Source organism: Sorex fumeus, unplaced genomic scaffold (assembly GCF_029834395.1).
Source record: "Sorex fumeus unplaced genomic scaffold, SorFum_2.1 ptg000047l, whole genome shotgun sequence".
Classification (NCBI taxonomy): Eukaryota; Metazoa; Chordata; class Mammalia; order Eulipotyphla; family Soricidae; genus Sorex; species Sorex fumeus.
The window spans coordinates 24,208,924-24,226,248 of NW_026606104.1; the positions used below are offsets into that span (position 1 = coordinate 24,208,924).

The following is a 17,325-nucleotide window of genomic DNA, read 5'->3' on the forward strand; positions in this document are numbered from 1 at the left end:
GGGATCAAGCTCAGAGTTTCACATACATAAGGCATACACTCTGCTACTGAACCACATCCCCCAGATGCCTATTAATTTCTAGAATATTTGTAACTAGTTTTCTTCTTCTTTTTTTTTTTTTTTTTTTTTTGCTTTTTGGGTCACACCCGGCAATGCTCAGGGGTTGCTCCTGGCTCATGCACTCAGGAATCACTCCTGGCGGTACTCGGGGCACCATAAGGGATGCTGGGAATCGAACCTGTATCGGCCATGTTGTCTGCGTGCAAGGCAAACACCCTACCCGCTGTGCTATCGCTCCAGCCCCTAGTTTTCTTCTTTCAGTCTAGTTTTATTGACAAATCTACTAACACCACTATAATTATTATAGCATTACAAGTACTTATTACATATCATATATACTTTTATATACTTTAGTTTTTAATTCAGGAAGATTAATATTTTCATCACCTTTCAAATGAGGAAATTAAGATAGGTTAGATAACTTGTCCATGGTTACCCATTTAATAAGTGTCAGTGATCTAAATCCAGATAGCTTCTGGCTTCTAAATCCATCTCTCCAGTCCTTTGAGCTATCTCCTCACCCCAAAACCAATATTCTTAAAAATTATCCCACATACATTTATTTATTTAATTTGGTTTTGGGGCCACAACCATCAGTATTCAGAGATTACTCCTGGTTCTGTGCTCTGGGATCCCTCCTGGAGGTTCTTGGGAATCATATATGGTGCCAGGAAACAAACCCAGGTGGATTGCATGCAAGGTTTACCTTACCTACTGTACTGTCTCTGCATCCCTACACTCTATATATGTACACAGAGCTTAGATGGAAAATCCATGCCCCTAGTAAGCATTTTTATGTGTCCAAATATTTTTTAAAAATTAGAACTGAAAGTATGTATACTTATGATTAGACTTGAAAGGGTTCTGCACTAAATTGCATGCTGAACTAACAAAGAAAAACCGGGTTCACTGAGTATTTTGCAAATTTATAACAGTTCACAAATGTGCCAAACTAGAAAATATTACAGATTCATTTTACATAATATGTACACAGTTTTTAAAATCAGGGACTGGAGTGATTTTATAGCAGGTAGGACACTTGCAGTGCTCACAGCCAACCTAGCATCCCATATGGTCCTCTGAGTACTACCAGGAGTTAATGCCTGAATGCAGAGTTAGGAGTAACCCCTGAGCATTCCCAGGTTTGGCAAAAAAGAAATAAAAGAATTAAAATTAATCCCCTTTTATTTTTCTTGGTTTGGGGGCCATACCCTATGATAATAAGGTATTCACCCTGGCTGTGCCCAGGAGTGACCCATGACAGTGCTCAAGGGGAATATATCTGGTGCCAATGATTCCAAACTGGAGTCAACTGCATGCAAGGGAAGTGTCTTGCCTTCTGTGCAATTTCTCTGACCCCAGATCAGACTCTTTTATAAAGAAAGTCTCCGTAAATGTATAGAAAAACCCTGTCTAAAGCAAGCTGCCAGACCTGGGGAGATCACTCAATGGGCTGAAGCACGTATTTTGCATTAGGAAGCCCCAATGGAGCTGGAGTGACAGTGGGTAAAATGATATTGGAATTATTGTAGAATGTATTATATGTTATACAAAATCCTTATATAGCATATGTAAAATATGTTTTACCATTTGGCGCCTTGCTTCTTCAAAAGAACGCTTCTCTTCTTCTAAGCGTTGTCTTGCTTCCTCTTCAGCTTGCTTTCTTCGATTTTCTTGCCTTTGTTTTTCTAATTCTTCAAAAGTTAGTTTCAGTTTTCCAGGAGAGAGTGATTCTCTTTTTGCCTCGCTCTCTAGTTCATCATCCTAAGAAAACATCATGAGAGCACATCTGTTAATTATAAAGAAATGCTGCTAACCAGTTTAACTGCTTGATTTAGTTCCTTTAAAAAAGATAAAATAGGGACCAGAGCCATAGTACAGGAGGAAGGGCATTTGCTTTGCACGCAACCAACTCCAGTTGAATCCCCAGCATCACATATGGTCCCCAAGCACCACCAGGAGTGATTCTTGAGCACTTCCAGTTGTGCCCCCCACCCCCCAAAAAACAAAAACTGTAGTACTGTAGCGCTGTCCTCCCATTGTTCATCGATTTGCTCGAGCGGGCACCAGTAACGTCTCCATTGTGAGACTTGTTACTGTTTTTGGCATATTGAATGCGTTACGGGTAGCTTGCCAGGCTTTGCTCTGCGGACGGGACACACTCGGTAGCCTGCGAGGCTTTCCGAGAGGGGCGGAGGAATCCAGCCCGGGTTGACCTGGGTCTGCTGTGTGCAAGGCAAATGCCCTACAAAAAGAACAAAAACAAACAAACAAAAAAATACCATGACCCCTCCTCACCCATACACATAGTGCTCTAGGACCCATTAAGTTAAGCTGTAACTAAAGAGAGGGGTCCCTGGTGACTGCAGGTAGAGCAGGCCAGCAAGTGCCTGAACCTAAGTTCCAATACAGTATCCTGGGTGACCTTTATTGTGATTAAAGTCCCAGAGCCTGTGCTAGTGCAACACACACACACACACACACACACACACACACACACACACACACACTTACCATGACCAATGAAAGACATTTTGCTTCCTTGAGAGATCGTCGCTGTTCTTCATATCTTATTCTCTCATCTTCTTCATCTTTGGCCCTTTCTTTTTCTTCTTGTTCTTTTTCTGGATCTCCAAAATTCATTTTTGTTTTTCCAGATATTTTGTGTGATTTTACAGGTACCACTGTTATAAGTAGTGAATCATCTCCTTCCTAATTTATAAAATAGATAATTTTAGTATATTTATTCTAATCAAAATTTAGGTTTCATGGAATCTTACCTCCGTCGGGGATGAATTTCATTACACTTCCATCAATGTGACAATGATTAAAAATTTGCATTTTTGACATGTCACTACTAAATATATCTTTTTTTCTTGTTTTGTTGTATTATGGTTAATATTTTTGAAATCCACTGCTGACAAGGTCCAAGAAGCATCTTATTTCCTAGAAGATGATCTTAATAAAGTTTTTCTGGCAGTCCCATGATGGTAATGTGCATATACATTTATGCTAAATCAATTTGATGGTGGACGGATTCAGTTTAAATCACAAAAACAATCTTTCCAAATGATTTTTCTCATCATGAAAGTTTAAAAAGGCTTAATAAAACTAATATTTAATGAGAAAAAAAGAACTTTTGTTTTGTTTGTTTGGGGGCCAAACTGGTTGATGTTTACTCCTGGCTCTGCAGAGATCACTTCTGTCAGGCTCAGGGAATCATATTCAGTGTCAGGGATCAAACCCAGGTTGGCATGTGCAAAGCAAACACCCCACCTTCTGTACTATTACTCTGGGCCCCCAAAAGAGCATTTTTAAGGGATTTGAAAACCACAGACAATACTCTTGATATCTGATCCTATTAAAATCTTAAATTTGGGACTGGAGCGATAGTATAGCAGGTAGGGTGTTTGCCTTGCACATGGACTGACCTGAGTTCAATTCCCAGTATCCCATATGGTCCCCTGAGCACCACCAGGAGTAATTCCTGAGTACAAAGCCAGGAGTAACCCCTATGCATTGCTGAGTATGATCTAAAAAAGCATAATGGTGATAATAAAACAAAATAAAATAAAATCTTAAATTTGTTTTAGAAATTAATTGGAAATTAACTGGAATGAATAATATTAGATAACCTATTTTGCTGCTGGGATTTTTTTAATAAAGTGGAATTATAATATGTACATGTAATAATATAACTCACATTCTCAACAAAAATTTGCTTCATTTAGCTGTATTTTTAGGCACACCATCAAATTGATTACATTTTCACTTATTCTGTTAGATAAAAAGATATAACTAAAGTGTTGTAATTGAACATTCCTTCATGCTAATGGATACTGCACTCTTCTAGTATGTGATAACCAAAACAAAACTATGAAAAACTCTGAGGAAAGGAGATAGGATGAAAAGAAATGCATGTTTTAAAAATGTTAGCTTTTGTAATCTCAACTATTGGCAACAGTTCAAGAAACAGTCTTGGTAGAGTATCTCAAACAAGACTATATCTCTGAAGTTACCGTGAGCAAAAACATACTTTTCTTTAAAAACACTATGGCTATAGTGTTTGAAATGAAAGTATGATCCTGCTTTGCAAATTATTTTGCTCTTTTTATTGCTGTATTTGTAACAAAAAATTACAAAAACTTTAAAATTTTTAATGAAAAGATTATTTGTGAATCAGATAATTTCAGGTGAATGTTTCATTAAAGGAAATGTCCATTTACCTCTGATGCTGATTCAGTCCCCGTATTGTTTATGTCCTCAATCTATTGAATGAGAATTTCATATCATTACATTACATTGGATTTCTGCTTTTTGCTTTTAAACATACAACTGAGCAGTGATTTCTTTATGACTTATGGTAATTTTTTTTAGTTTATGATTTTAGAAATATTTTGTGTTTAAAGGCCAATTATGTCCCTTTAAACGGAAATTAAACCTTTTATTAGTTTTTGAATTTGGATATGAATATCAATATCAAGAGAACAATGTGTTAAGATAAAGTATACCTTTGTGGACTGGAGAGATAGTATAGGCGGTAGAGTGCTTGCCTTGCATGCAGCTGACCTAGATTTGATTCCTGACATGCATATGGTTACCTGAACATGGTCAAGAGTAAGCCTGAGCACCACCAGGTATGGCCCCCCCCCCAAAAAAAATCTATCTTTGTAATTTGGGGATTTAAATAATGGACCATTTTCTTATGGCATGACTGTGAGCTTACAAATAGCAACTACTACTTGAATTTGTAATTTAAACATATACAAAACAATTTTTTATTTTTTTTTCTCTGTCCCAGCAAAAGGAAAAAGCTGCTATTAGCAATCAGATAATCATGACAATATTCTACAATATAAAAACTATTATCATAATTGTTAATTGTTTATATTTTGACCAGATCTAAGTAGGAAAGGCCCTCAATTTGTCCATTTATTCATAAAAAATGTCATTAGGTTAACTTCAGGGGCAAACTTAAAACACAAAAATGAATGAACATAAAAAACTGAGAAATGTGAGGAGACATAAATCAATCTGATATCTGGAAATGAAGGGGGAAAAAAAAACAACCTAGCAATGGGAAAAGTTAGAAAGCAAAAATTCTGGTGGTTGTAAAAGAACCACTGTGAGTCCATTTTGGAAAGACAGACTCCATTTTGTGCCTCAGGATCATGAGTTTATGACCTAGTAAGAAAAATATGCCAGACCCCAAGGTCATGGACATAAACACTCAGACATCTGACCACAGATAACAAGGATGATTCAAATAAAAGTCACATGATGTGTTAACTGCTGTTTCACTTCTGTACCCTGCACTTGCTTGCTCAAGGCCATGAGAATGCACCAGAGAGAGGGGTACCCAGACACAAAGACATGCACGCAGGCAGGAGGGCATAGGGCTTAAAAACCTGTCCTGGAGGTTGATTGCAGTTCCAAGTCTCTTAGGCTTGTGAACCCTCCAGTGCTAAATCCTTTGTATGAGTGCCATCAGCGGTGAGTCCCTTGTATGAATTTTTTTTGTTGTTTTGTTTTGTTTTGGTTGCTTTTTGGGTCACACCCGGCAATGCACAGGGGTTACTCCTGGCTCTGCACTCAGGAATTACTCCTGGGGGTGCTCAGGGGACCATATAGGATGCTGAGGATCAAACCCGGGTCGGCCACGTGCAAGGCAAACGCCCTACCCGCTGTACTATCCCTCCAGCCCGTATAGGTTTGTTTTGGTGTGTGAATAAACCTTGAAAAAATATGTCCTGTCTCTGTGTGTCTCAGTCGGTGGCTGAGCTCAGGCTTGTGGCCACTTAACATTTGAAGGTTCCACCAAGATCTCTGGCCACTGTACAATTTGTTATTTTAATTTGTCTTTTATCACTGGCAAACGAGTTTGGTTATCATTTGTGCCTCACAAATCTAAGGGAATTTGAGCAGAACCAGGGATTAAGTTCATGGTCTCACACTTGACGGATGTGATGTTTAAGCCACTGAGTCATTGTCCCAATTCTAGCTAAGGGGATTTTTGTATTCCCCTGGCTCATTCAAGAAACTGAGTTGGCTTCATACACTTTTGTCATGATCCCACTTTCGATATACTCTGTCAAAGGAAGAAATGATACATTTTATTAAGATAGCAAGTGTTGGGAGTGGAGCGATAGCACAGAGGGTAGGGCGTTTGCCTTGCACACAGCCAACTCGGGTTTGATTCCCAGCATCCCAAATGGTCCCCCGAGCACCACCAGGAGTAATTCCTGAGTGCATGAACCAGGAGTAACCCCTGAGCATCACCGGGTGTGATCCCCAAAAAGAAAAAAAAAAGATAGCAAGTGCTTCAAAAATTATTCCCCCCCCCAAAAAAAATATATATACTTTAGGGGCTGGAGCGATAGTACAGCGGGTAAGTTTCATCTGCAACATCCCATATGGTCCCTGGAGCACTACCAGGAGTGGTTCCTGAGTGCAGAGCCAGGAATAACCCCTGACAATTGCTGGGTGTGGCCCCCAAACAAAACAAAGCAAAAACAAAATTGCTGGGGCTGGAGAGACAGTACAAGAGATGAGGCACTTATCTTGCTCTCAGCTGTGGTAGCCATGACCCTGATTCAAATCCCTAGCATCACATTAACATCAAGATTTCAGTTCGACAATCCTGACAGGGGAAAGCACAGTAGATTTCTCACTCACCGAGTCATAAGACTCGAGGTGGTTTTTTTTTTTTTTTTTTTGGTTTGGTTTGGTTTTTCAATTAAGTTTAAGTTCTGGGTTTAACTGGACATTTCCATCAGTTGTGATCAGTCCTGGTTGAAGGTAACTAACCCAAGGGTGAAGGAGACACAAGAGATTCACACATTTGTTTAAAAAAAATAGAAATAAATGTTTTAATATAAAAGGAAGTAGAGAATCAAGTCATAAAATAGAAAGCTATCTGGAATAGATAAGAACATAGAACTTAGATCTAAGAGAGAAAGAAAACAGTAAAGGAGTCGCTTACGTTAGCTCAGAGACCATATCCTAAACCTGTACTGAACAGCTGGTGCTTTCTCTGTGTCCGTGTGTGTTTAAGACAAAGAGTAAAAGGGGAGATATCAGAGTAGGAATTAGGTCTTCCAGTCTTCCCACTGCAATGGACAAGGCCACGCCATGGGTTTGCCTTTAATGTGAGCGCCACTAGAGGCTGCTCTTGAGTACAGAGGCAGGAAGAGCCCATGAACAGTCAAAAACAGCCACAGTTGGCCACATCATTATCCCTCCCACACTCCCCATAGCCCAGGGTGCAGGGGAGGATGCTCAGAGTTCCTTTACAGATCATGCAAATTTCTTGATTGAAAGTTCTAGGATACACAGAGAAAGGGTAGAATTTAAGAAGAGAAATTCTAAATTTTCTCTTTTTTTTTTCCTAAAAGATGAAGTCTCAGGAATCCGATGTAGGGGTCATATATGTGAAGTATATGCTCCACCATAGAACTACATCTCTGATCCTAATTCTAAATTTTTTAACCCATAGTTTCTTTTTCTTGTTACCTTGTATTTTTATTAGCTTATGGTCATGGTCACGGTCACAGTCCTCCCGTTAGTCATCGGTTTGCTCCAGCGGGCCCAGTAACATCTGCATTGGAGACTTTGCTGTTACTGTGTTTGGCATATCGAATACATCACGGGTAGCTTGCCAGACTCTGCCGTGCCGGCGAGATACTCTGGGTAGCTTGCCGGGCTCTCCGAGAGGGGCGGAGGAATCAAACCTGGCTCGGCCGGGCCAGCTGCGCAAAAGGCAAACGCCCTACCACTGTGCTATCGCTCCAGCCCTAGGTTATGGTAAAAAAGTAAAATATATTTGAAGGGAATTTTTCTTTATTGTGTTACTTTTCTGTTTGCTTCTTGCTCATATAAATCATTAATTACTAAGATTATGAAGGACAATTCCCTTCACACACACACACACCACACACACACACACACACACACACACACACACACACACACTTAGGTTTCAATAAATAGGGGAAAGAATTAATTTTCTTAAGGGACCATGTTGTTGACATATTCAGAGAACTGTGATATTCAGAAATTCATTATAATGTTGACTTTTGGGAGCTATGATTGATATCAACTTTCTTCTTGGGGCCTTCATTTACTTATTTATTTATATATTTGGAGGTTTCACACATGGCTGTACTCAGGGCTTACTCCTGGCTCTGCAGTCAAAGATCACTCCTGGCAGGCTAGTGTTGGGGGCGAATCACATGGAGTGGTGAGGATCAAACTTAGGTTGGCCATGTGCAAGGCAAAGTACTTCATCTGCTGTACTACCTTTCTGTTTTTGTTTGGGGCCACACTCAGTAATGCTCAGGGCTTACTCCTGGCTCTGTGCTCAGGGGTCACTATTGGTGGTGCCCAGAAAGCCATATGGGATGATGGGGATTGAACCCAGTTTGGTGACTTGCGAGGCGAGCAACCTACCTGCTGTACTATCACCCTGGCCCTGAAAAAAATAGTCATATCTTTTTTTAAAAAAGTAGTAATCTTTCTGACCCCTGCACCCTTTTCAATATCTCAGATACTAAATAACCTCTTTTTTCCCCTCCCCCTCCCTATTTTAGTATTGGGGGCCACACCCAGTGGTGCTCAGGGCTTACTCCTGGCTCTGTGCTCAAGGATCACTCCTGGTGTTGTTTAGGAGACTATACGGGGTGCCAGGGATCAAACCTGGTCAGTCAGAAGGCAAGCAACCTACCTACTGTACTTTCTCTCCAGTCTGAACCCACTTACTTCGTACAGGCACTGTTCTAAATGCTCTGCATTTATTAAATCAATCTTAGTAACAACTCTAGGAGACAAATATCATTGTTAGCTTATTAAGATTGGTAATCTGATCATCTCTTTTGAATTTTATACAATGTAGACCAAGTTGAGGTACATAAACAAATGTAACTATCCTGTGCCATCTTTTTTGGTGAGGGGGGGAGAAAAACGGGGAGAGGGTTATAATACAATACCCAGTGGAGCTCAGGGCTTACTCCTGCCTCTGCACTCAGGGATCACTCCTGGTGGTCTTTGGTAAGGGAAACGCCCCACCCGCTATGCTATCACTACCTATCCTCTGTCATCTTTTCAACTTAAAGACTACAGATAATTTATAATGTAAGACAAATACAAACACATTAAAGACTTTTTTGTGAATGTTCTTGACACACTATAATTATGACTATTATAATGTTAAATTCTGATGACATTATAATCATTAATCAGTTTTGAGAGATCAGCATTTTTCTGGAAATAAGAACTTATAAAAATACTTACCAGTCTCTTAGTCCTCAAAAGAGCTAAGTTAAAATATATGAGAATTCTAAGTTCATTAAGAGATAATATAAAACTAAAAATTACAGCAATAATATTTTCCTCTTCCAATTTGTTCTCTCTGGCTGTGGGAATCAGTAATGACTTATGTAGGAAATGACAATCAGACATTTCTCCCTTTATCACCACTGCAAAAAAAGAGTCAATAATCTAGCGAACACCATAATTAAATAAAAAGTAATTGAACTTATTTTTTTGTTGGTTTGTTTGGAGGCCACACCCAGCAGTGCGAAGGGCTCACTCCAATCTCTGCTCTCAGGAATCAATCGTGGCAGGGTTTAGGGGATGATTATTCCTGGCAGGGCTCAGTGGACCATATGGGATGCTAGGGATCAAACCTGGGTCAGCTGCATGCAAGGCAAAAAATGCCCTACCTTTACCCACTGTATTATCTCTCTTGCTCTTATTTCAAATAAATTGAAAACAAAGTTATTCTAGTTGTATATTTATTGATTGTTAATAAATAAATCAATGTTATGCTAATCAAAACATCAGTGTTCTTTTATATGTTAGCATATCTCCTACATTTATGTTAACAGATATATAATTTATATTAAATGTTTGTGGATAACTGAAGTGTGAAATAGCCTCACATATTTGTAAATCCTCTAACATGTCCCTCAAAATAAGGATATAAACAATGTACTGAACATGAACGGAAAGGTAAGGTGACATATGACAAAACATCATCTCAGTACTTGATTTTAAAACAGGAACAATCTATCCTACCCTCCAGGTGTAATATACTAACATTTTGTGCTTATGGTCTTGTTTTCAAGTCAGATGCTATTCAATATTTTATATTATTTGGCAGAATGCTAATTAATTTTACTCTGTACAGTTTCTGAAGTAAATGCCAATTTAAAAACCCAGTAAATACCTGCTCCGCCCTTTTGGCTAATTCACGCTGTATCTTCCTCTTTTCTAACATGTCCTGCTCAATTCTGCGTTTTCGCTCTTCCTCTGTTCTTTTCCTTTGTTCTTCTTGTCTTTGTTTTTCCATTTCGGCAAATCTACCTTTGACAGTACCTAAAAAATTATGAAATGTGCTTAATATTTTACTATTTCCTGTTTTGTCATTTCATTTACAATTTACCTCTCAAATTTCTCACCTGTTAGCTTTGGGACATAAGCCTTTTCCACTTTAGATGATCCTTCTTCCTCATCATCAGATGCAAGCATTTCTTTAATCTAGGTGGTTAAATAAATTAGTAAGAATATTTCCAAAAATAGACTAGATCACATATGTGGTTTGAAATTAGCATATAAATACAGAAAAGTAGTTAATTGGAAATTAAAAGTGAATAAAGTATAAGTTTAACATTTTAAATATTTGCACAAGAAAAAATAAAGTAAAATAACCTCCTGCTTTCTCCTGTTCCATTCTCTCTCTCTAATAAATTGTTCTTTTCTTCTTTGCTTTTCATCTCTAGATCTCCTTTGATTTCTTTCTTCCCTGGCTTTCTGCATGGCTTCAAACTTATCCTTTACATCACCTTTGCCAAGTTTTGGCACATAGGTTTTTGGGACAGGTTTAGATGAGGAAAGCAGAATCTTCATTAGAGGAAAATAAAGAGAAAGAAAAAAGTTGTTTTTTTTTTTTTAAGACTAGGAAGAAATTAGGTAAAGAAAGAACAGAGCAAGTAATATAAGAAATGCTTACAGAAACAGAAACAGAAATCTTAAATCTCTACTTTTACCATCAGAATATGTTTGAATAATATAGTATAAAATTTCAGAAATATGAATAAAACTATTACTATAGAGAAGAGTGAACACCTTGTAAGCACATTCTACTGAAACTGAAGTCTAGTAAAGTATAAGAATTGAATACTGCACCATAATTTAAAACAACCCGTTTTTTTTATTGTCCTACTCCATTCTTAAATATTCAGTTGGTTTTTTTTTTTTTCCTTTTTGGGTCACACCTGGCGATGCACAGAGGTTACTCCTGGCTCTGCACTCAGGAATTACTCCTGGTGGTGCTCAGGATAACATATGGGATACTGGGAATTGAACCCTGGTGGGCCATGTGCAAGGCAAATACCTCACCCGCTGTGCTATCGCTCCAGCCCCAAAGATTCAGTTTTTAAAGAGCCTGTTTGAAAGATATCAAAACTAATTTCAGAAAGTTAGACAATGTTGAAAATAGGCAAAATTTTAGTTTGAAGCTTAGGTCCTTGAGAAACAGTACAGTGGGGAAGTTGCTTGCCTTCTTATGGCCAACACTAGTAGATTCCTGGCACCACAAATGGTTCACCAAGCCCTGCCAGGAGCCATTCCTGAGCACAGAGTCAGGGATAAACCCTGAATGCTGCTGGGTGTGACCCCAAAATTTAAAGAAAATTTAAAAATTTAAAACATAAAACTGAAGTCTAATTCACATATTATATATAATCTACCTTCTTTCCATAGTTAAGCAAAGCTGAAGCCCACAACTTTACTTCTCATTTGAGGCTGGGGTTGACATATGTCCTCACTATAAACACTGCCTGATTAGAATTTCCATAAATCGACATTTAAAATGCATAATAAGGGGCTGGAGCGATAGCACACTGGGTAGGGCATTTAACTTGAAAGCGGCCAACATGGGTTCAATGGTTCAATTCCCAGCATCTCATATGGTTCCCTGAGCACCGCCAGGAGTAATTCCTGAGAGCAAAGCCAGGAGTAACCCCTGTGCATTGCCAGGTGTGACCCCAAAAGCAAAAAAAAAAAAAAACCAAAAAACCAAGATTGTATCATTCCAAATAGGATACTAAATGGTTGAAGAAAAAAATTTCTAAAACAATAAAAGGAAATTATTTTAATCTAAAAATTTAAATTCACTGGAGCCACAGAGATAGTCCAACAGGCCAGAGTGCAGGCTTTGCATGCTGAGGCCTGGGTTCATTTTCTAGCATAACAATGACTCTTGTGCACAACCGGGCATGACTCAAAGCAAACAAAAAATTAAGCTCAGTGGAGTTCATGCACAATTCAATCAGCTAATCAGTGGCTGAATAAATAGCAGTACTCCTACAAAAAAAAAAAAATTAAGCTCAATGCTCTGAGGAAGTAGTTCAGTGACAGAGTGCACACCTTATATGTGTGTGACTCTGGGTTTGACCCATTGGTACTACAAATACAAAAATTAAACACACCGCTACAACTCCAATATTTCAGAAAACCAAAAATTTCTCCTAAAAATAATGGTACATTGTTTAATCTGTGGCAAATCCAGCTTCTTATCATCTATAGACCTCAGGAACATAGTGACTACAGCTGAGAACAGATTAAAAAAATTTATTGCAGCAGCTGGAAGAAACGAAGAAAGGATCCTTATCAAAGAGAGAATTATCATTTTTCTCCTAAGAGTAGATGTCAAATCTGGTTTTGGGGGTTGTTTTTGTTTTTTCTAGCTTGGAGGCTACACCCAGCGATGCTCAGGACTTACTCCTGACTCTGCTTTTAGGAATTACTCTGGGAAGTGGATGGGACGATCTGTGTTGCAGAGGATTGAACCTGGGTTAGCCCTGTGCAAGCCTACATGATGTACTATCTTTCCGGCCCCTCCAATATGTTTTTTAATACTGAAAAAATAACTAAGACATAAATATATATAAACATAATATATATATTATTATTATATTCTATTTGATATTCTAACCATCATATTCACAAGCATTATTCACAAATTTAGGAATAAATATTTTCTAAATTCTAAATGAAAATATTGAACCAAGACCAGCCTGTGAATTTTATCTCTTCCTAATTTTTACATTTTATTTTTCACTTTTGTTTTTGTGTCCCGGGGTTGCTCCTGGCTCTGCACTCAGGAGTCACTCCTGAGGGTTCAAGGGACCATAATGGGATGCTGGAGATTGAACCTGGGTCAGCCATATAGAGGCAAGTGTAATATCTCACTGTATTACCCACTATAATATCTCTCCAGTTCCCGTAACACATCTTGCATGATGTTAGTGTGAACTTCTGAATATGACCTGTTAAATAATTGCCCTTTCAACAATTCTTCAGTAAATACTGTATTTCACCCCCAGAAAAACTTTTTTTTTTTTGATACTTACCTCAGCCTTCTGGGAAATATCATTCATGTTTGCTCTGTGAGATCTTCAGATGATTATAAAATGTTGTATATTTTTTCACCTGAAAATACATTTTAGTATTCTTTTTAAAGACTTCATTTTTAAAATGGGCTATATATTTTTCCCAACAAAGGGTATGCTAATTGTCCCTCAAAAAATACTGACATAATCCATGCGAGTAATACGATCACGATCACGACCATCCGGTTGTTCATCGATTGCCTCGAGCAGGCCCCAGTAACGTCTCCTTCATCCTAGCCCTGACATTTTTTTAAAAAGTGCCATATTCAAGGCTCTTTCAGGGTTAGGAGAATGAGACCCATCATTGTTACTGGTATTTGGCATATTGGGTACGCCACGAGGAGTTTGCCAGACTCTGCCGTTGTGGGCAAGTTATATTCAGTAGCCTACCAGGTTGTCCATATACATATTTATAAAATATACAAATGCTGGTGGGGAGGGGCCAGAGATTATGCCAGGGATTGAACCTGGATGTTATGCGAGTAGTACATTGTAAGTAAATAAGTAAGCCACAATTATTTTCCATGAGCAGGAATCACAGCTCCTTGTGAGCACCTGTGTGAGCACAGTTGACCCTAGCGAGCATATAACTGTAACTGGTCTTGCCTAAAGAGTGATTGCCAGGGCTGGAGTGATAGTACACAGTGAGTAGGGCATTTGCCTTGCATGTGGCGACCTGGGTTCAATCCCCAGCATCCCATATGGTCCCCCAAGCACCTCCAGGAATAACCCCTGAGCATCACTGGATATGATCCCCCAAAAAAAGGAGAAAAAAAAAGAGTGACCGCCAGTCAGCATTTACGCAAGTGCTGCAGTTCAAGATGTGCAAATCTCAGTGAGCACAGGGCTGAATAGACAAGTACCACAACCTGATGTGTGACCCTAACACACACACTACAGCTAAAACTGTTACCCTGTCATTGAAGCAAGAGTTCAACAACAATAGACTTAGGGGTGGAAGGTGGGGAGATTTAATGGTAGAGCACTTGCCTTGCTTATGTGATGGCCCTGGATTCGAGCCCCAACCCCCACAAATAACACCAAAAGGAACAGAAAGGGGGGAGAGAATTTTTTTTTAAGTCTTGGAGGGTTGGAGAGATAGTACAGCTGGTAAGGTGCTCGCCTTGTGTATGAATGGCCCAGGTTTGATCCCCAGAACCCCAAATGGTCCCCCAAACCCTGCCAGGAGTGATGTCTGAGCTTAGAGCTCGGAGGAAGCCCTGACCACTGCTGGTTCTGGCCCCCAAACCAAAAATAAAATATTTTTAAAGTTTCAGGGACCAGAAGGTACCACAGTGGTTAAGGAAACATGACAAGCAAAGCGGTTCAATTCCTGGCACCACATGGTCCCCTGAGCATCCCCAGCTGCGATGTGGAGGCCCCAGAGCACAACCAAATGTGACCCGGAAGGTCCAGCACAGGGTGGCCTGAGTGGCAGTGGCACCACAGGGCCTGAGCAGTAGTGCAATGATCTTCTAGTGGTTGGCCAAGAATCAGTAGTAGGGCTCCCCTGCCCAAAATTTACAAAGGGGGACTGAGTCAGAACCAGTTTTTCATGCATTCCTCACATGTCTGAGGCCCTGGGTTTTATTCCTGGCAACACACACACACACACACACACACACACGCACGCACACACACACGCACGCACGCACACGCACACACACACACACACACGCATACATTTTGCATCAAGGTGGGTTTGTTTCAGGGTCACACCTAGCAATGTTCAGGACTTACCCCTGACTCTGCAGATCACTACTGGTGGGCTCAAGGGATCATACAGGGTACTGAAGTTTATTGTTCAGTGGGTCAATGGGTATTTATTACATTGTCAATAATTTCCTTTTAGTAGCACATGGAGAGTATCATGAACCAAGTTCTTATGAGTAATCTAATTCTATCTGACTGAGACAAAAATAGCAAAGTGCTATCATCCTATTCTTTTACCTGAGTCACTGAATCATATCTAGGTTACTTTAAAACATATTTTCTTGTATAACCATCAAAACATGACTCTCGTAACTTTTCAAACTGGTTTTATTTCTAGTTTGTTCTTCTATGTATTTCCTAAATTTTAATTGTTTTTCAGCATTTGTGAGTCTTTTTGTAATCTCTTATTTTTTATATCTTTCCACTTTCTGTTGCCTCTATACTACTAACAGTCTTCATCACCTCAAATACGATTATTGCAATTTGATCAGACCTTAATCCACATTCCAATTTTCTTGTTTCCTCTTTAAAATTACTTGAGATAGCATATATATAAACTCTAAAATAATACTTAGTATTGTTAAATATTAATAATACCTAATAATATTAGAAATCAAGCAGTTGCTAGATGTGCCCCCCCCCAAAAAAAAACACCTTGAGCAATCTCACATAGAATTATAGGGACTGATAATAATAATCAAAAAACCTTTTATTCCCCTATTGAAATGGAAAAAAATACCTGCGTGGTTTGGTGACAGTGAACGTTAATTAGCCTGTCAAGAATATTCCTGCAGAATAAATGAATCAGCTAGCTCTCTTAATTTTATTTTTTAATACCTAAGTTATAGCTTGACTTATTATAGACTGAGAATAAAATAAGATTGATTTTATTAATTTACTATGAGTAAACCACTTAAAATAGCTTTGTAAATGTCACTTCAAAATTCTGAGATCTAATTTTGTTTTCTTTTGCTTTGGGTTGGGATTTAGGATACATCCAGCAATGCTTAGGGGTTACTCCTGACTCTGCACTCGGGAATTAGTCATGGTGAGTTTGGAGAACTATATGGGATTCCAGGGATTGAACCTGGGTTAGCCTTGTGCAAGGCAGGCACCCTACCCACCATGCTACCTCTCAGGCCCCATCTGAGGTCTCATTTTGAAAGTTGTATAAAATAAGAACAGTACCAACCTTCAATTTTTTATTTAATATATGCAAGCGATTCTTTACTGACAGTTTTATCTGTTTTGCTTTTTAGAGTGGGTGGCAACACCCCGTGGCTTAGGGACTCCTACTGGCTTGGTGCTCAGGAGATACTTCATGTGATGCTGGGGACCATATGATCCAGGGACTGAACCCAGGATTCCTACATACAAAGCATGTACTCCAGCTTGTTGAGCTACCTCTTCAACTTCTGCATTTTTGAGAATTAAACAATTATTGTACAGGGACTGGAGCAATGGGCATTTATCTTCCATGCACATACCCCAGTTCAATCCCCGGCATCCCATATGGGTCCCCCAGGCACTGCCAAGAGTAATTTCTGAGTGCAGAATCAGGAGTAATAGCTGAGTATCACCAGGTGTGGCTGCCAAACAAACAAAAATTATAGTAGAGTCTGGTCCTTGAGTGCTCCCATGTGTGTCCCCCCTCCTCCCCAACTGCAGCAAAACAAATTCAGAAACCTGTTTGTTTAGAGGCTACAGTCGGCAGTGCTCAGGCCTTACTCCTGACTGTGCTCAGGGATCACTCCTGGCAGTGCTTGAAGGATCATATGTGGTGCTGAGGATCAAATAAGAGTCAGCCAAATGCAAGGCAAGCACCTAAGCCCTTGCATTATTTCTCCAGCCCATGGTTCTCCCGTTGTTCATCAATTTACTCGAGCGGGCCCAGTAACGTCTCCATTGTGAGACTTCTTGTTACTGTGTCTGGCATATTGAATACTCTCGGTAGCTTGCCAGGCTCTCCAAGAGGGGCGGAGGAATCGAACCTGGCTTGGCCGGGCTGGCTGTGCGCAAGGCAAATGCCCTACCGCTGTGCTATCGCTCCAGCCCACGGTAATCTTATTAAAATTGAATTGCTTAGGTGTAAATTACAATC

General features: G+C 39.4%; 1 protein-coding gene across 3 annotated transcripts in view; it reads right to left on the reverse strand.

Annotated features, from left to right (window-relative positions):
- The window catches only part of NEXN (nexilin F-actin binding protein), a 54,122-nt gene that overhangs the window by 17,575 nt on the left and 19,222 nt on the right, over positions 1–17,325 (reverse strand). For 2 of the 3 annotated variants that reach the window (XM_056123754.1, XM_056123753.1), the window contains exons 2-8: positions 13,473–13,551; positions 10,768–10,959; positions 10,518–10,596; positions 10,286–10,434; positions 4,287–4,328; positions 2,575–2,772; positions 1,648–1,824 (exon numbers count right to left, since the gene is read on the reverse strand). In XM_056123754.1, the coding sequence (XP_055979729.1) occupies positions 1,648–1,824; positions 2,575–2,772; positions 4,287–4,328; positions 10,286–10,434; positions 10,518–10,596; positions 10,768–10,959; positions 13,473–13,499 (864 nt within the window). In that variant the 5' untranslated portion in view covers positions 13,500–13,551. The remainder of the gene's footprint in view (positions 1–1,647; positions 1,825–2,574; positions 2,773–4,286; positions 4,329–10,285; positions 10,435–10,517; positions 10,597–10,767; positions 10,960–13,472; positions 13,552–17,325) is intronic. The other variant, XM_056123755.1, reaches the window with a different exon arrangement.